Source organism: Glycine max, chromosome 18, assembly GCF_000004515.6.
Source record: "Glycine max cultivar Williams 82 chromosome 18, Glycine_max_v4.0, whole genome shotgun sequence".
In the NCBI taxonomy this organism is placed as follows: domain Eukaryota; kingdom Viridiplantae; phylum Streptophyta; class Magnoliopsida; order Fabales; family Fabaceae; genus Glycine; species Glycine max.
In genome coordinates this window covers 47137870-47159285 of record NC_038254.2, presented here as the reverse complement: position 1 = coordinate 47159285, position 21416 = coordinate 47137870, and the positions used below count along the sequence as shown (strand labels likewise).

Sequence of the window (21416 nt, the reverse complement as noted above, 5' to 3'; positions counted from 1 at the left end):
ATTATTATGATTTTTTCATCAATTTAGTTCTTATAGAATCTATTTTTCTTATCAAGTGGAGATTTTTAAAATTTATTAGACAAGTTTTATTCTTTTCAGGTTAACATGCTAGTTTTGGTTCCTTTCATTTTTTGTACATCCTTTCGTTCAGATTGTCATGGGTTCAGCCAAGAGATAGGAAGGGATGCAGGAGGGGTTGTGTACATCTTTTCTAAACTTAAAGGGTTGGATACAATTATCTCATCTTTTCTGGACTTATAGCTATAAAGATAGGCAAGTGCCGAAATAATGCAAAACTCGCATGATCATCGATTCCAATTAATGACCATATTCTTTCCACCTTTTTTCCATGGACATTGACCTCTCAACACCAAGCCTTCGTGAACCCTCAACAAATTTCCCTTTGCGATCTATCTCAACGCCTCAATATTAAGGATATTTTTATTTAATAATGTTGTCTTTTCATCTACTACTAAATATGAAAAAAAGGTACTCCTATAGCCCTATTAATATGAAAAAAAAAGGAAGATTTAGGATTGCAAACAGATTAGTACTATATGAATACATCGTTGTTAAAATATTTGTAAATATGTAAAATAGCAGCACTTATGATTCTAAAATCTACGAGAACAGAATATATGCTCAATACCTTGACAGGCATTACGAATTGCTTTAGACCATTGTTGAGATTAATGAAGCCTTCGGTATACTTAGACCCTGAATTAATAATTATGATATTTGATACCAGCAATAGTACACTACACATAGAATAAAAAAAAATCAAAGAAGTCTAAGAAATTGCATTACCTCCTTCAAACCAATGTTGATGACTCTTTGCCCCAAGTCGGAGAGGGGGACTTGTGATGTATTTAGATAAGAAACAGCAGAAATGGGTGATTTTGGAGTCAAAACCAAGTCATCTGTCACCATGTACATTGATGGTCCTTTGGGAAATCCATGAGGTCTAAATTCATTTCCCCGTTCTGTCAAATAGGCTTTGGTGAAGTAACAAGAGCATGGCTTTGTTTCTTATCTTTTTCATTAGAACTACAATGAAACACAGCTAAGCAGGCTTCACCAATTGCAATATCTTGTTGAAGTTGAATCTTAAGTGTTTTTTATATTTCTCTTTTTCCTTCCTTACTAAACACGCTGGTGAGAGGAGATAGAAAAACACAGTGATAGATGTGGTTTGTAATGCTAAGGAAGAGAAATATAAAATCATTCTTAAATGGATTTAATATCACTACCAAATTTTGCTATCAATATAGTAATTTCGTTCAATACACATTAGATTCATGATCTTGAGCTACTAAGAATAGACAAAGAGTACTATAGTTGTTAATCTAGTTGATGATTACTTCTATTGAAAAGTAATTATTTTGACTTCATTAAACTGATAGATCTCGTAGAAAATCGATCTTAATCATTGTTATTCAGTAAATTAGAAAGACGTTTCTTTCTTTAAAGTAGTATACTAATTTTTTAGTGTATGCGAATTTTACTCATACATGTAGAAGAAGATTTCCAGTTGACTAAGTACATATATTTTTTTTGAATATATTTATATACGTAGATAAAAGAAGATCATTATACGATCAACTTATAAATACAAAAATAATAGATCAAAGTTTTTAGTAAACACTTAACAAATCTACAAAATCAACGTAGGACAATAGAACATTCTTACTTATCAAGGCAAGTCATTGGATTTCACAATGTGCTGTAAATGGAAAAGAAAAAACCCAAATTAAAAGGACTACAAGTAACTATCGTGCTGATTCTATTGCCCACGATGTATCCTAAAAACAGAATAATATTTGTAATTACAGTTCTCCTCCTTAGCTTTGGTCAACAAGTGATTGAGACCAATTGTTAGGGCTGATGTAGAGGTCAAAGATGCTCGTAGCATGCGGACACCCTGCGCCAACACAATTAAATTTACAATTATAACTCCATTCAAGCTAAGGTAATACAAATTTTAAGCAAATGAAAACAGAAAGAGATCAGATACTTTTTGACTCTTTGTACTTACCTCCTTGATGCCAATGCTAACCACTTTCTCTGCCAGGTCACTAACGGGAATGCTCATACTTTGTAGTAAAGACATTACACAAATGGATGACATTCGCGTCACAACCAAATCATCTGTTGCAATGTGCATTAACAAGTTTATCTTTTACTTCCTTTGTAGTCCAATATTCTTCAGCTAAATCAATAACACTCTTATACAACCCATATATGCTGCCAAAAGAAGAACAGCCTTCCATGAAATGTACCACTCCTCCTAAAGGAATAGTGAGCAAACTAAAAATAAAGTCAGCAAAATCTTCTTGTCCTTGGGCTAACAATATCTCTCCATTTGATTTTCTATGCATTATTTTCTCGTTGATCTTGCTACTCCCATTTGAGCTGTACACGGGATATTTTTTTTCCCTTCAAATGATGTCTTAAAAAAACGTTTTTCTAAGAACAAATCTGTCAAAGTTGTCTTCGAATGCAAACAACTCTTCAGCAGATCCAATGCCTGTAAGAAGATTGACAAATCAATATATAATCATCACAACATCGAATAGCGAAAGCCTCAGTAATATGATATGCAATTTCAAGGAATTGAGCATAAAGAAACCTGATCCTTAGCTATAGTCACGCTCATTTCACGCACTGAAGACACGTCTTTTATTCCACTATTCTTGAACAGATAAAAAAAAATATCCAATGAGTTTGGCAGAACTTTCATCAGATCGTCCGTTATCAAGAAACTGGCGTTACATTTCTTAACAAAAGCATCAAAGACATTAGAGCTTTGAGGAGAAATCAATTTTGCCAACATGTCCTCTAGCTGTATCTTTTATCTCTGGAAGTGATTAATAAGATGGGGCTTTTGTATCGGGACTTAAAAGGGTAAATATTTTTGTTATCAATATGTAATTTGCTCACAAAAGATATACAAAATTTAGTTCATATGTACTTCCGTTCCTTTATCCGTCATAGTTAATAAAATAGTCTATGTGATATGGAGGGAAAGATAAATTATTGTCCAACAATAATATATTGTGATTAATTATTATTATTATTATCTGTTTATAATTTACTGTTCTTATTCGATTAGTACTTATGTAATATATTTTTTAAATTTCCTTTTAATATATATTTTATTATTATTTTGATTTTTTTGTCAAACATTAATCTTTGTTGTTAAAATTTTTTTATCTTATATCTTATAATTTTATCAAATTTTTACTAAATTTTTTATTTTTAATCTTTAAAATTATTCCATATCACAATTTTAACTTAAATGCCCTCATATTTTGATTGAAAATAATATGTCGAGAGTTTTGAGTAGAAAAAATAAATCGGTTGCAGGATCAAATTTGTTTATTTATTTATTTAAAAAAAATAATCAACTATTTTTTTAAAAAATCTCACAAAATATATATAGAGCAAAAAGTGTAACACAATTTAAGTATTGATAAAATCCTATCCTTAAAACAGGAAAAGAATCCTAAAATACTCTAAAACAATTCTTAATATTTTAAAATACAAATAATATCTTAAAGATATCAACAACAGGCGATACTCAAGTTTCCAAAGAGTACTAAAAAAAATTTGATTCAAATGTTGAAAATTAATGAAGTAACATAATTGGTTGTTATTAACATTGCATGATATGTTAGTTACTCATCAGATAAGGGACACAGGAAGACGGTTGCATTTCAAATTAAAATTGAGTTTGTTATATACTAAATATTATTTTTAGTTTTATTTTTGAACTTAGGTGTCACTCTGCACAGTGAGAAGGCCACATTGAGAGTTGTTTCAAGAAAACAATCAAACAGCGGGATGATATAAAATGAATCTAATTTAATTGATTGGGTAATTAAAGTGCATGAATTATTATAACATTTTAATATTAATTTTAATTTTCACGGAACTAAATTAACTAGTAATACTAGTAATTTATATCTTTAATAGTCCCCGTAAGCTTACAACACTTCCTGTCTGGAATGGACAATGAAAAAAAAAACACATCAAAATACAATGAAACTAAGTAAAGAGGGAGGAAATAAGGTCTAAAATTTGACATATAGTAAGGGACACAGGAAGACGGTTGCATTTCAAATTAAAATTGAGTTTGTCAACATCGGTCTTCCCAATCTTCTTCCAAGAGTCCAAAGCAAGCATCAAATGTCAAAATATACAAATCAAAGCTTAACCACCAAGTAAAGGCAACAACAAGGCCATTTGATAGAAGCTCTAATCATCAATTAAAGCTTAACCCATCAAGAGTAGAAGCTAAACAATGCTTAATCGCTCAAGTCAAAAGCAACCAAGGTTTAATCATCCATGACATAAGCTAAAACAATACTTAACCATCATAGGCAGAAGCAAACAAAGAAATAGTGTTTAACCTCCACATATGACACAAGCTACAATCATCAAAACAATACTAAAAGGCTAAAAACAATAAGTCAAAATAGGTCAAAAAGATAAATCACCAAACAATTGGTGTGAACCTTTTCTAAAATATTGCAAGACTTTCAAACAATAGTCAATATATTTTCAAAAATTTTCAATAGCATTTAATGAAACACCTGTAGTCAAAGCTCGACAATGCTAGACATTGAGAGAACCTGGATATCTACCAAACTTAAGGACATCAAATCCAACATCAAGTCTCAAACAACAATTCTATATGTATCCTCATCAGAAATCGCCACTCACCGCCGAGGAAGGCAGTGCATGGTGGTTGGAAATCACCTTATGGCAACAAAGCCGTAGCAAAAAGATAGAGGGATTTTGTTGAAAGTTGAAAAACGTTGGTGTGTAGGAGAACTGGAAAGGTATTGACCAAGATCAATGACTTATAACAAAGGACGATGACGGGGAACATAAAGGTAAAGAAAGAAAGAGAAACTAAATATTATTTTGAATCACATTGAAAACTTTGTTTACAATTATTTGTGATTATTGATACTATGATAAAAGAAAAATACAAGTATTTGGGAAGCTCTAAGAAAAAACTAATAATATGCACTTAATTTAATAAGATAAATAAAAATGTATGAATATTTGGAAAAAATGATGTTAAACTATTTTCTTATAAATTATAAATGATATTTTTATATATGATAAAATCCAACATAATACTATAAAGTAACACTTTAAATGCACAGCTCAGGTTTGTACTACTTTTTTTCCTTTTAAACACAAAAACACAAACTATCCAGACACCCTTTTAAAAAGGGTCTACCGATCTTGATCAACATTTATCAATGAGTTTTACGTATCCTTTATCTCCAAAGTTATCTATTTTGCTTACCTGTTTTACTACACCCTAGCTAATCAGCGCAGTTTTTTTGGATAAAAAAAGTACAAAAACATTTAAAATAAGATGCGAACTGTCCCTTGCACCTTGCCCGTTAAGCAATTAATGTGTCATAAATAATTAACTTTACAAATGAAATGTAAAGCAACAACGTCATGCGGGAAGAACAAAATGATCCAACCTGAGTTCATCCATAAGAATATTACACTAGTTCTCTTACACTAGTTCATCCATAAGAATATTACACTAGTTCTCTTACACTAGTTCATCCATAAGCAAGTGGACATGCTTTCATAATGCTGGTTTGTGTCTACAGTCTAGCTAGAGGAGGTGCTTAATGTCGTCCTTTAGCTTCCTGCATTAACGTTGAAAACCATGTTGAGTTAATATTAGAATCAAATCAGGCATTAAATTAATGATGATAGAAAGAGTCATGCAACAACCATCTTGTTTATAAACTTGTATTTAGCTGTAAGTATTACTAATTATAATTACATTTAGACGTCCTTATAAATATCCAAAAGTACTCCAAGAGAAGAAGGGTTGGAAGAAACTAAAGATTGGCAGAAAGTTTTAGTACTCTTACCAACTCGGCCTCAAATTAATTTACATTAACAAATTGATTTTAGAAAACTTGTTCAATAAGTGATTACTACCTATCAAAGCAGCAAGAAGAAAACAGCAGAAAATTGTATTTGTATATGACCAAATACACAACTATCCAAGCCTATGCATAAATTTTTAGTATGTTATGTCTATTTTCTCCCAATGTAAAGAAAAATTATCTAAACAACTAAGTGCTCCCAATTTTATAACAGTACTTTAACATTTTTTACACCATAGCCTAACGAATAAAAACTCTTAATTAATTCCAAGTTTAGACACTGTCACTGACATAACAAGAAGGTAACATTTCATGTTAGTTTGTTTTCACATACTAAATATATATTACGAAAAAACAGATAGTTCTTTCATTCTGATGTAGATAACAAGAAAATACTTCGCAAATAAACTGTCATGCTGCAGCTAAAGCAGTGATCCACAGTCCCAGACATAGTGTTTTTCTTTGTAACTTACTGTTTCCTCCAAATATTTTAATTTCAAATTTGTTTAACCGAAAAGTAGAAGCAGTAATTAATGAAGCTGGTCAAGCTATACCCGCCTCCACCGTCACAAATTGTTGCGTAAATCTTTATTTTTTTGTAATGTAAGTCAAAAATAAAAAAACATTGGCATTTTCGTAACATTAACATTCAGAAATGAAAAGAAATAAGTCCATAGTTTTCATTGAACATGACAAGTTGAAGAAGTACAACACAATCAATTTAAGGAAACATTACAGCGAGGGTTAAAATATTTGTAAATATGTAAAATCGTAACACTCACGAATCTAAAATCTGGAGATCTAAAACATGTGATCAATAATACCTTGTCAGGCATTATGAATTTCTCGAGACCATTTGTCAAAGCAGATGTTGAGATCAATGAAGCCTTCAAAATACTTAGACACTGCAATATTGTACAATAAATAATTATAATATCGAATACAAACAATAGTACACTACACATAGAATAACAAATACTCAAAAGTCTAAGAAACAGCATTACCTCTTTCAGACCAATGTTGATGACCCTTTGCTCCAAGTCAGAAAGACGCACTTTTGATCTATTTAGATATGAAACACCAGAAATGGATAATATTGGAGTTACAACCAAGTCATCCGTCACCATGTACATTGCTGGTCCTATCACATCCTCCAGAATTTGATTTTCCATCAGAGGACTTAGGATCAACAATATCCATTGTTTTATAAAGTTCCCCATAAAGTCGAAGAGACTTTGTAGAGTTAACAAGAACACTGATTTGTTTCATATCCTTTTCATAAGACTTGCAATAAAACACAGGTAAGTCACCAATTTGTAATATCTGGTTGTAGATTCCGAATTGTGGCGCACATTGAGGATTCACAAGCATGTGTTTGAGTGATGGTGACATTAAATATCTATATGGACACAATTCTGTAACGCTCTTATATAATTTATCCAAGCAGCTATAAGAAGAGAAACCTCCAAGCATGTGCAGAACACCTCCCAAGGGCAAGGTAAGAAAACCAAATATGAAGTCTGCAAAATCTTCTTGTCCTTCAACAAACAGAATCTTCCTATCTGATTTCCTTATCAACACTTTTAGAACCATCTGCCTAATCACATTAGATGAAACCTCTCCAATCTCAAACTGACATTGATGTTTTGTGTATACATAAAGAAATTGTTTCTTGTTTAAGATAAAGTCCGTTAGAGGGGTCTTTGAAAGGAATGAACACTTGAGTAGATCCAGTAACTACACAAACACAAGATGAACAAATAAGTTTAAAAAAAAATTGTCAAGACCAAAGTAGATATACAAGATGAAAAAACATACCTCCTTGTTGCCGATTTCTACAGTTCTTTCCTCAATAGCCTCCATGTTTTTGGCTCCAAGCTCATGAAACAGATCCACACTTGTACCAAGAGAATTTGGCATCACACGAAGATCGTCACAGATTATAAACGATGCAGTTTCTTTCACAAAGCCATTTTCTGAAGTCCTTTCTTCTAGAGAAATCTCTCTGTCCATAGGCTTTCCACAATGGCATTTTTTATTCTTAAAAGTGCTTAAAAGGTTACCTCTTTCTTTTCTAACACAATCCCAGCTGTCACAAATAAAGTACTTCATAGGTTCTGTGTCATCTATGTTAAGTTTCAATTTTTGACAACAAGCTTCCATCCAGTTCCTAGGCCGCAGTAGCATTTGTTTGCATTTCGGTGTCCATAGATGTTTTTCTTGAAGATTTGACACGCTTTCATACAATGAACTCAGGCTTCCAACTTTGAGTCCTTAGCCACGAGTCTAGCAATAGTTCCCATCGGCAAAGTTAAGAAACTCAATAGAACATCAACAAAATCCTTCCCTGCCTCAGCAAACAAAACTTTATTTGTCTCTTTGTCTACCAAAACTTTAAGAGGAAGTGTGTAACCTTGTTTGTTCGATTGATTTGCATTTTCAGCCATTGTAGCAACTGCCGCACATACACCAAGTCACTCAACAGTCACCGAATATATTTTCCAAAGTCTACTATATAAAGCATTATCTTTTCAAATTAAAGTGTTTCAGGATTAATTATGTTAACGTGGTACAGATAAAGAAAATGTTAGTTGATGTGTTCTAGACATTTCTATCAAGTAATTTCTGGACGACTTTCGAGAGGAAAACATTACTCCTAGCTACTACTACTCCCCAGGTGTAACAATCATATATGAGTTCTTTCTGTTGCTTTTATTTAAAAAAAAATTAATATATGATGATCAACATAAAATTAAATATATAATTAGAACATTAGTAAAAAGTTATTAGAGGTGTACTTTACAAAGTTTCCCAGTTTGTATCACTTGATCATGTCTCACTCACGGATTCAAAATAATCAATATTAAAATAATAAAAGTTTGGAGTATTTTTTTAAGTAACAATAATGCAACTCTAGCTATATCACTTTTAATCTTAATATATATTCATGCATATGTTGTCTAAATTTATAATCTAATTCTTATAAATTTTACTTCCCTAATCATTAATAGATACATCCTCGTGTAATAATTTATAAAAAAGAAAGTTATGTATAAAAATTTATAATAACTTCTGGTACATCCTCAAATCTCCAAATCCTACCTCTTTTTATGAAGGACTAATGATGATAAAAATATAAAATGTATAATAATGACTTTGAATAATGAAATAGTTTCGTTATCATGAGTTGTTTGTTTCCAAGGAAAATCAAGTCGAACACAACGCGTGGGTGCACCGAATCTTATCGTTATTGGCAAGTGGCCTTTTCAAAATTTCATTTGCTGTCATCACAGTCAATTGGAATAAGATATTAGGAAACAGTGCTACCATTTTTAGAAGTACGAAATCGTCTGGGTGGTTCGGAAGAGAAATTAAACACTAGTAGTTAACCAATGCTTGTTTGTGTTTTGAAAAATGCCCATTGATTGTAAGTTAATTGGGCTTTATTGGGCTCATTATACATTTTAGTTTTTGAGTTAAAATATAAATAAATATAATTTTTAAATAAAAAAGTATTTATTCGGAAGGTACAAACGTTTCAACTTCAATCTGACTATTATATATAAACACTTTTTAAATATATTTCATCTTATTTTTTAAAATAAAAAAGTAGTTTCAAAATTTGAGATTCATAACAAATTAAATTCTGAGTATATTATCGCCGATGTCACTACTGTATCACTCATCTTTGCCGTTACTATTTTTTCAGTTTCATTATTTTTTTTAAAATAAATCATCTAAAATAAACATAAAATAATAACGTAATTAACTTTAAATATAACTTCAAGTTCAAATCAAACCAAACTAGTCTAAGTGATTTGATTTAGTTCGTTTTGATAATTTTTTTAATCAACTATCATTATTTACTACAAAATCTATTAACTAAACTTATATAATTATTATTTTATATTATTTTAAAAATTATTTTATTTTCCTATTAAACTCTAATTAACATATTTTATTTTTCCTATTAAACATTGTAATTTTATTAAAGAGAAGGTGAAAGACAAGGTCAAGAGTAATAATGTGACTTTAAATTTGGTATTAAAATTTGAAAATAAATAATTGAAAAAATTATGTACAATTGGATTAAGTCAGAAAAAAAAAGAATATTTCAATTAATAACATAGGAAAACTAATTGACTTTTTGGATATTTCAATTAATAATATAGGAAAACTAATTGAGTTTTTGAATAAATAGTCATTTTTATTTCTAAATTGATAAATGTATCATGGAAAGATAAAAATATAAAATTTAGTCTTTAAAAATATAAAAAATGCGACAAATACATCTTGTCGGTAACATATATCCGTTAATAAAATGAACTACGTGACAAAAAATTTTAGTAATTTTTTAGACCTAAATGTTAGTGTATTTCATTAGATCAAAATGTCAATAAATTATTATTATTGGACGAAAATGTGAGAAATTTTTTATTAGACCTAAATATCAGTACGTTTCTATTGGACTAATTCGTTGGACCTAAAATTTCATTTCATATAAGGGTAAAATGCGATTTTAGGATAAATTTTTATCATTTGTTATCGTTACAAGTATAATATTACAATAATTATTTAAAAAATATATTGACAAACATAATTTAAAACAAACTTAATAATAACGATAATATTAATTATGAATCATAATTTATCTATCACAATAGAAATTATTCAAAATAAACATTATAAAAGTATATCAATTATTACAATTTTTTTTTAAAATTATAATAATTAGTCACAATCTACTGTAAATAATATATATATATATATATCACATATTTCACTTTTTTTAATATTAAATATTTTATTAACGGTGACAGATGAAAGTTAATGTTCAGATATATTTATAACATGTTTTACATTCTCATAGACTAAATTTTGTATTTTCTTTTTTTAAGGACACATTTATTAACAAATTATACATTTAAGGACAAAAGTAATTATTTATCCTTAAATTTTTTTAAACATCTAAAATTGAATGTCGTACAACTTCAAAGAGATAGACTTCCAAATTTTAGTTAGTTTCGTGATTTTCTTTTTGTCATGCAAAGCGTCTCTTAAGAGTTAAGAGATCAACGTCCACTTATTACTATTTGAGGGGGAAAAAAAGTAGTACGTATTAGTATTAGTATTAGAAGGGATTGCTATTCACACCTGGATAGACACAACCACACAAAATAATCAACAAAGCAAACGAAATCATAGGCGCATTCAGAGTATTTTACATGAAACCCATTGATAAAATGGTATCAATTATTTAATCTCAAGTAGTACATTAATTAGAATAGCCAGGAGTCTGAAATATGTAAGTGCAGAATCTATTTTGTAGCACCGATGATTCAATAACCTTTAACAAGATGGAAGTAATGGATCAAGTGCCCCTCTTAATGCTATTTGTGAATTGTTTGAGACCGTTTGTCAAAGAAGATATTGAGGTCAAGGAAGCTTTTAATATAGCCAGTGCCTGTACCAAGAAGAAGAAAAAAATCAACAAATGTGATGAAATCTGGTACAACTAATAGTATGCGATGAATGACTTGGCATAAGAAAAATCTGTGTCGCACTCAGCGCCTTACCTCCTTCATACCAATGCTAATGACCCTTTCCTCAATGTCAAAAGGTTGAACTTTTAATCTATTTAGATATGAAACACTAGAAACGGACGCCATTGGTGTCACAATCAAGTCATCTGTCACAATGTACATTGATGGTCCTTTAGCAAATCCTCCATGACTGATGAACTCCCGATAGAGGACTTTGAATCAACAATCTTCAGTCGGAAATGGCCGGGGCAGGGTGAAGTAGAAAGACCCAAAAACCAGTTATGGTCGTTATCATGGCCGGTCAGGACATAACAATAAATAGAGGTCCTTTATATACAAGTATTATAAAGGCTTAATATCTAATTTGATTCCTTACTTTATTTAAAAGAATCAATTACGTTTTTTGTTTTACTTTACAATTGGGTTTCTTAGTTTTCAAAATTGACCTAATTGAGTCCTTTCTATCCAATTATAATTGATGTACTTGGTTGAATTTTTTCAACAATTATCAATTACAAATAGAGACAAGCCGCCAAAATATAATAAAATAAATATTATAAAAATAAAAAATTTAACAAATAATAGTATTTATTAACCGTCACTTTATTTGCTATTATTTTTTAAGAAAATTGTCTTCATTCACAAAGATAGAGAACAAACTCAAGTCCAAAATTTACATAAAGATCAAACACTAACATTTTCCATAACTTTGAAGAATAAGATGATGAACAAAATTGGAAGGAAAAAAAAGTAATTAATCATACAAATTTCAATCAATTAGAATATTTTTGGATGCTTGAATAGTTCGACAGATTTGGGGAAGGGGAATGATTGGGGTTTGGTCCTAGTTGGCTTTAGCTTCGCCATCTTCCTTGTGTTATTGTTGCCTCCTTCATGTGTTGTCACAAGGACACCATAAGATTCGCTCATTTCATCATGCACAAAGGCAAAGTACCCCACTCTATGCATTCAAAACCTCGCAACGAATCCCTCGGACCTCTCCCAAGCCATTGTGAAGGTTAGCCTGGCCCACACACAAACCTTTTTCGCAAGACAATCCACTCCAAGGACCAAGTCAGCACTAGCTAAGTCCATATATAACAGAAAGGTCCACTTCAATGTAGTGAGACCGGAAGGTCATTGGGGTATTTTTGCACGTGTTATTGCAAGCTAGGTGAGTGCCATTGCCCACCATCATGGACAATGGAGTCGTAGATTCAGGGAAGAGACCTAAATATAGCGAACCATGCTTATAAATACAGTTTTAAAATAAAGAAAACTATAATTCATGATCATCTCATTGAATATATATAATCTTATTTTAACTTTCAATTTTCTTTGCATAATACTAGTAATTTAGAAAGTGATGATAACTATAGCTAAACGTCAAAGTGGACTTATTATTTGTAGCTAGTCTCAAGATTTTCTTTTTGTCATGCAAAGCGTCATTTAAAGAGACTTCCACTTGGTATTTGATCAGAAATATATATATACTACTAAAAGGTATTGCTATTTACGCCAGGTTAGACAGAATCACAGAAAACGACGATCAACTTAGCAAACGAAATCACAGGTACGCATTCAGAATGCTTTACATGAAACACAATATTAGATAAAATAGCGTCAATTAACTAATTATCTCAAGCAAGTACATTAATTAGAACAGCCAGGACTCTGAAATATGTAAATATCTATCTATTTTGTAGAACCGACGATTCTATAACCTTCAACAAAATGGAAGTAATGGATCAAATCTCCCTCTTAATTGATGCTTTTTTGATGAATTGCTTGAGACCGTTTGTCAAAGCAGATGTTGAGGTCAAGGAAGCTTTCAAGATAGCTAGTGCCTGCACCATGAAACAAATCAACAAATGTTAAAGAATCTAATACAACTAATATACTATGAATGACGAGGCATAACAAAGTTCATACTTCATATCACAGTGTCTTACCTCCTTCACACCAATGTTAACGACCCTTTCCTCCAGGTCAAGCAGGGAGACTTTTGATCTATTTAGAAATGAAATACCAGAAATGGACGACATTGGTGTCATAACCAAGTCATCTGTCACCATAAACATCGATTGTGCTTTGGCAAATCCTCCATTGCTAGATGAACCCCCAATAGATGACTCTGGATCAACAATCTCAAATTGCATACTGTTGGTAATATCTGGCAAGCGCACGGCGCCAATTGGTAATATCTGGTTGTGTAAGTTGAATTGTGGAGCACACTGGGGATTAGCTAGTTTGTCTTTGAGTTCCTGTGGCCTAAAATATCTGTCTGTATTTAATTCAAAAGTGCTGTTATACAATTTATCTATGCTGTCTAAGGAAGAGCATCCATTAAGCATGTGCAACACTCCACCCAGAGGTAAAGTGAGCAAACTGAAAAGTAAGTCAGCAAAATCTGCCTCTGCTTCTACAAACAGAATTTTGCTATCTGATTTTCTTACCATTACTTTCACATCCATCTTTCTACCTTCATCAGATGATTTCTCTCCTATCCCAATTTGGGGTTGGTTTATTGGGTTGAAATTATCATCTTTCTTCACCAGGATAAAATCTGTTAAAGGTGTCTTTGATAGCAAAGACAACTTAAGGATATCAACAACCTAGTCAAATTTGCAAGGAAAAACTAATCAGCATGATAATCAGTTAGAGAAAATAATAATAATAATAATAATTTAAGCTGGGAAAGCGTACGTACCTCCCTCTTACTGATATCTACATTTCGTTCGTCAATGGTAACCATGTCTTTGATTCCAAGCTTCCTAAGAAGACTTACACTTGTTCCAAGAACATTGGGCAACACAGAAAGATCGTCACAAATTATAAAAGTTGCGGTTTCATTAACAAAACCATTTTCTAGAATCGCTTCTCTTCCAGATACTTCTTTTTGCATTTGCTTTCCACAACGGCATCTTTTATATCTTAAAATGGACAATTGTCTCCCATTTACAATACTACAAGTCCGGTCTGCACAAAGAAAGTACTTTGTGGGTTCGGTGTCATCGATGTTCAGTTTCACGTGCTGGCAATAAGATTCCATAGAGTTCCTTGGCTGCAGTAGCATTTCTTTGCACTTTTGTGTCCGTAGATACTTATCTTCAAGATGAGACACACTTTCATACAATGAGCTGAGGCTGCCAAATTTCACTGGTGGAATGTTTGACTCCTTAGCCACGAGTCTAGCAATAGTCCCCAAAGGCAATGTTAAGATACTCAACAAAGCGTCCACAAAATCCTTCCCTGCCTCCGCAAATAGAACTTTGTTTTGCTCTTTGTTCACCAAAACTTTCAGGGAAACTTTGTGAACCTGCTCATCTGTAGCCATGGTACCAACCACAGAACACTGACTCAATAAGCAATCACAGAACACCTAATTAAGAAGCCAAAAAATTAATTTATAAAGGGTTTTTTCATACTAGAGTAGTAACTATGTTATAACTGTAGTCAAGCATTTTCTTTTTCAAGATTTTTGTAGGTTTGCCATGAGCGTCAATTGATGTTATCGGGGCTCTGCATACATGCACCTATGCGGTTTCATTATTTAAAAAACTGAAACGAATAACAAAGAATTATAGTTATCCAAGAAATCCACGGTGACATAATTTGCATATTTTCCAAGACAACAAATAATACTGTAGGCTGTGTAGCTAACTTTTTCTTCTCTTACATTCAATTTTTCTTCCATTCATTATATATATCTTTAAAAAAAGATTTACCAATCTCTAGAAGATAAGATTTATCAAATTTAGCTATGTGTTTCTTAAGTGTGACTTATAAGTTATACTAATAATAGTTAATTAGCATTTCCAATGCAAGATTAAATGAATTGTTTAAAAATAAATAATATTACTTAATAATTTTTTGTGTTGGAATTGATGAATTAACAATTGTTGTTTAATTGATTATTATCAAACAAAAATAATTTTTTTTAATTCAAAATCTAATGTGACTTAAATATTTATTATTTGAGTAATTTTTTAAAAAATTCTTAAATCTATGACATTATATGACTTACAAATTTAAAATAAACAATTTATTTAACAATATATAGTTCTTAAAACAATTCCAAATTTAGTTTTCTCCGTGTTAGATTTATGCCATGTAAATAGTCTATAGATTCAAAACTACATAATAAATTAAAATTACATATCATTTAGTAGATTTATCCCATAATATAAGACATTGTTTTGTATTTTTTTGTAAGTTTGTTTTTTAATTCCTATATAAAAAATGACTACTAAGTTATTTAATTATTTTTTTTCAAAACATTCTTAATTATTTATTTTAGCCCATAAATAATAAATGATATAAATTATCTATTTCTCTCTCTTGTGAGGTGGAAGAATTAAAGGGTATGTTTAGGGTGATTTTCAATTGTTAAGTTTTCAAAATTTTAAAAACAACTAGTTTTTTTAGATTTACACTACGTCAAAGTATCATTGATAGATAGTGCATGATAGATGGCGCTTATTTTAGTGTAAAATGCTATATCGAAAATCACGGAGCTATAAGATAACTATTATTAAAATAAGTGGTATCAACTTTTCATTAGCAAGGAGTGCCTTAAACCATAGGACAAAGGACATTATTAGATTTTCCCTGAGCGACGTGAACAACCTTCATCTCTCATAGTCATTCCCTCGTTTCATTCCTCGGTGATGCAAACAACACTTTTGTGGGGGTTGGGATAGAAGCTGACGTGCAGAAGCTTCTATAAAACTGCGTTGAAACCGATGGGCTGAAGACGTTGGGCTTATGGGTACTGGGCTTGGAGGTTGAGAAGCCCAAGAATATCAGTAAGAGTAGGTGGGATTATCTGTGGCTCACTCCTGACCAGGTGCAGTATGCTGCTGTTATGATGCCTTTGTCTCCTTTCAAATGGAAGCCGTTTGATTTCAAATAATTAGTAAGGTTTAGTTTTCTTAGTAAGGTTTTCGATATTGGTAGCTGTTGTGCTAAGATTTCTTTCTGTTTGTTGATATTGGGGCAAATCACAGATAAATAGGCTAATACGGTCCCATTTCATGATTGGGAACAGTTAAAATTAAAAATCTTAATTTTGCATGCCAAATCACGGTTGTGGACGGATATTTAACAGAAGATTTAAACTCATAATCTTTCCCTCTCTTATCTCCTTCCACCATTAAGCTTATATCTCCACGGATAAATCAAACTTAAAGTGTAGTTTATGCATGACTTAATTTTTCATGGGTTTTGCCAGTTGAAATTTTTTCCATTATACTTACTACTTAGAGTAGCTCTCTATTTAAAAGGAAAAAGATGCACCATATTCATAACAATATTGAATTTTAAGGCGTCTTTTGATTTTGTTGGTGTTTTGGACTCACTAAAGGCCAATAGAAACATGTATGGTGCTTTGTAACTTGAATTTGCAAAAATATATTAATAGTTATTTTTCTCAAACCAAGTTTTCAGGTTAAATTTTAGCCTCAAACACATGTTTAGAATTATAACCATATTAACTTATTTAATGTATGTATAAATAAATTATTGCAAAAAATTGATAATAATACAATTATAACCATATTTAGCAATATTTTTAGTGAAATAATAAAACAAGATAAGTGACTTAATAACTCTCATGTTAGTTTTGGTGAAAGGGGTGACGAGTTCAAGCCTAAAATGTTATAAAAAAAAACACAAGAAATTAGACAACACACTAATAGACAAAATTGCACAATCGCAATACTGAAAGATAAAAAATGTAATTGATTAAGTCTATACATAAATTTCTAACAAAAATTAGATTGTAAGCACCGTTATTGTTTTTGTAGATAACAATTTTTAATTAACTATTAAAATTATTTTCATGCTAACTTATGATAACTATTTATCATATTTAATATTATTTGAAAAAATTAAGCATTGTTTATATATTTTTTAAAAATCAATTGATTGATTTATTAAGAAAAAAATAATATTTATCTGAATTTCAATAATATTCTGTTAAAACATAAGTTGCTAATACTGATTTGTCATTGGTTTGATTTAACTTACGCGTATTGGATAAACCTTGATAGAATTGATTTTAGATCAGTGTGATTTTAAATTAAGTAGATTTTATATAATTGATTTTAAAGTAACGTTGATTTTTGTTTTGATAATATATATTAGAAAATTGATTTTTTTTAAGAAAGTAATGTTTAGATATTTTGAGTCATAATTGATTTTGAGTGTAAAATTATTAAAATAGACTTTAATGTCTTTGAATATTTTTTTGTTATTATAATTTGTTGTTATATATATATATATATATATATATATATATATATATATATATATATATATATATATATAAACTAAACAAAATTAAATAGATATATAAACCTACACTCATTATAAAAAAAAAAATTAGCATGAGTTTCATAGTATCTATTTCAGTACAGTATTTGTAACACCCCAGCCACAAGATTCCAGTACAATATTGGTACTACTGACTGGATATCCTATGATGAAGTGGTGATAATAATCTTTTTTTAACTGAGAGAATAAGTAAATATAATAATAAATTTTTAACTACCAAAATAAATGAAATCCTAAGAAAATATAATAAATGCAAACAAGAAAAAAGAAAGAATGTATGTGTCCAAATATTCAACCTATCACAAAAAGTATAGAAAGTATAAGGGTGTTGTGAGGAAACATGTACATAATAATATTTTATATTTTCTTGAATCAATTCAAGTTGAATATTTGAAAGCTTTCCTTAACGACTTTAAAGTCACTGTGGGTTGGAGCCTTAACGTGAAATTCAAAATGATATTCAAACATATTTTTATATAGTCAAATCATGTTTGATCTGGTTAATTACACTCAAACCAAATATGCTCTCAAATGAACTAAACTAAATTTCATTAATTAACAACTAAAGTTTACAACTGTTCCTCCTTGGATGTTGCCTTTTTAATATTTCCCCAAACCTTGTCACTGTAGCAAATAATATCTGGTTCATATTACTTCTATTTTATACTTTTTAAAATTGTTAAATCATTTCGTTACAAAAATTAGTAAATCATTTGACGAGAAAAGGCAAGAAAAAAACACAAGTTGTATTATTATAGTTGTAAGAAAATCAAAACTTAAAAAAAGAAAACAACAAGGTTGTAATTGGAAAAACGCAATTATTTAGAAAGAGCCAAGATTAGAGGTAGTTGGGCCTGTGTTGCTATCAATATTGTCTTCCAATCATACTTATATTTTTTTTTTCTTTTGTATGTGTTGAATAGATTTTTTAATCTAAAATTATTCTTCACAAATTTGTTGGACATAGTTGTTTATTCACTTCTTTAATTATATATTTCATTTGTAATTGAAATTATTGCAATGCATGTTACAATGCAGAATTAGATTCATTCATTGAAATGTTATAAAGATATAGTAATATTATATTTGTCGAATATTATAATATATATTATTATAAAGTTATATTATAGAGAGTACATTTTTTCATAAAGTAATTCATTTTCTGGTACACTATTAATTATATATATGTGTGCTCAAATTGTTAAGATTCTTTACATATTTACTATCTTATTATTTTTAAGCTTAAATTATAAATACAGTTTTAAAATACACAACTATAAATATTCCTTAAATAGTTTAATTGTAACTTTTAATTTTCTCTGCATAATACTAGTAATTTAGAAAGTGATAACTATTAGCCGAACGTCTAAGAGGACTTCCAATTTTTATTCTCATGATTTTCTTTTTGTCATGCAAAGCGTTACTTAAGGTATTTTTATTCCACTTGCTATTTGATCAGAAATATTTACTACTAAAAGGTATTGTTATTTACGCCTGGTTAGACAGAATCACAGAAAACGACGATCACCTTAGCAAACGAAATCATCACAGGTATGCATTCACAATGCTTTACATGAAACACAAAATATTAGATAAAATAGTGTCAATTAACAAATTATCTCAAGCAAGCACATTAATTAGAACAGCCAGGACTCTAAAATACGTAAATATCTATCTATTTTGTAGAACCGACGATTCTATAACCTTCAACAAAGTGGAAATCATGGATCAAATCTCCTTCTTAATTGATGCTTTTTTGGTGAATTGCTTGAGACCGTTTGTCAAAGCAGATGTTGAGGTCAAGGAAGCTTTCAAGATAGCTAGTGCCTGCACCATGAAACAAATCAACAAATGTTAAAGAATCTAATACAACTAATATACTATGAATGACGAGGCATAACAAAGTTCATACTTCATATCACAGTGTCTTACCTCCTTCACACCAATGTTAACGACCCTTTCCTCCAGGTCAAGCAGGGAGACTTTTGATCTATTTAGAAATGAAATACCAGAAATGGACGACATTGGTGTCATAACCAAGTCATCTGTCACCATAAACATCGATTGTGCTTTGGCAAATCCTCCATTGCTAGATGAACCCCCAATAGATGACTCTGGATCAACAATCTCAAATTGCATACTGTTGGTAATATCTGGCAAGCGCACGGCGCCAATTGGTAATATCTGGTTGTGTAAGTTGAATTGTGGAGCACACTGGGGATTAGCTAGTTTGTCTTTGAGTTCCTGTGACCTAAAATATCTGTCTGTATTTAATTCAAAAGTGCTGTTATACAATTTATCTATGCAGTCTAAGGAAGAGCATCCATTAAGCATGTGCAACACTCCACCCAGAGGTAAAGTGAGCAAACTGAAAAGTAAGTCGGCAAAATCTGCCTCTGCTTCAGCAAACAGAATTTTGCTATCTGATTTTCTTACCATTACTTTCACATCCATCTTTCTACCTTCATCAGATGATTTCTCTCCTATCCCAATCTCGGGGTGGTATATTGGGTTGAAATTATCATCTTTCTTCTCTAGGATAAAATCTGTTAAGGTTGTGTTTGATAGCAAAGACAACTTAAGGATATCAACAACCTAGTCAAATTTGCATGGAAAAACTAATCAGCATGGTAATCAATTAATAATAATAATAATAATTATAATTATAATAATGATAATAATAATTATAATAATAATAATAATTTCAGCTTAGAAAGCGTACGTACCTCCTTCTTACTGATACCTACATTTCGTTCGTCAATGGTAGCCAAGTCTTTGATTCCATGCTTCCCAAGAAGACTTACACTTGTTCCAAGAACATTAGGCAACACAGAAAGATCGTCACAAATTATAAAAGTTTCGGATTCATTAACAAAACCATTTTCTAGAATCACTCCTTTTGGTGATACTTCTTTGTTCATTAGATTTCCACAACGGCATCTTTGATTTCTGAAAATGGACAATTGTCTCCGACCATCAAGATTACACTTCACTGTTTCGCAAAGAAAGTACTTTGTGGGTTCAGTGTCGTCGATGTTCAGTTTCATCTGCTGGCAATAAGATTCCATAGAGTTCCTTGGCTGCAGTAGCATTTCTTTGCACGTTTGCGTCCGTAGATACTTATCTTCAAGATGAGACACACTTTCATACAATGAGCTGAGGCTGCCAAATTTCACTGGTGGAATGTTTGACTCCTTAGCCACGAGTCTAGCAATAGTCCCCAAAGGCAATGTTAAGATACTCATCAAAGCGTCCACAAAATCCTTCTCAGCCTCAGCAAAGAGAACTTTTTTTTTCTCATTGTCCACCAAAACTTTCAGGAAAACTTTGTGAACCTGCTCATCTGTAGCCATGGTACCAACCACAGAACACTGACTCAATTAGCAATCACAGAACACCTATTAATAAGCCAAAAAATTAATTTATAAAGGGTTTTTTCATACGGATGCTTGCTTTCTTTTTTAAAAACTAAAAATCTTTATATTACTATTATTAAAGTTATTTTTTAAAATAAATTAAAATAAAATAATAATAATCATTATTTTTATTACTATTTAAATTTGGGCGTGTCACTGTTATTATGGCGAGAAAGTATATGCTAAAC

General features: G+C 30.6%; 1 protein-coding gene and 1 pseudogene across 1 annotated transcript; both read right to left on the bottom strand.

The window, feature by feature from the left end:
• Nucleotides 1–13172: 13172 nt before the first annotated feature.
• On the bottom strand, nt 13173–14813 carry LOC100815156 (uncharacterized). Its single transcript, XM_003551487.4, has 3 exons — nt 14187–14813; nt 13429–14091; nt 13173–13323 (listed from the first exon to the last, which is right to left on the bottom strand). Exons 1-3 carry the CDS (start codon nt 14811–14813, stop codon nt 13225–13227), a joined length of 1389 nt encoding a protein of 462 aa, XP_003551535.3. The 3' UTR covers nt 13173–13224.
• A 4727-nt stretch (nt 14814–19540) lies between these two features.
• On the bottom strand, nt 19541–21165 carry LOC106797086 (uncharacterized; annotated as a pseudogene).
• Nucleotides 21166–21416: the final 251 nt, after the last annotated feature.

Bases quoted from the DNA above. Each gene is read 5' to 3' on its own strand.
- LOC100815156 (XM_003551487.4), bottom strand. From the start codon at position 14,813: ATGGCTACAGATGAGCAGGTTCACAAAGTTTCCCTGAAAGTTTTGGTG. The intron at 14,092-14,186 runs GTACGTACGCTT...AAATTTGACTAG, and splicing joins TAGATATCAGTAAGAGGGAG to GTTGTTGATATCCTTAAGTT. The intron at 13,324-13,428 runs GTAAGACACTGT...TTCATGGTGCAG, and splicing joins TTAACATTGGTGTGAAGGAG to GCACTAGCTATCTTGAAAGC.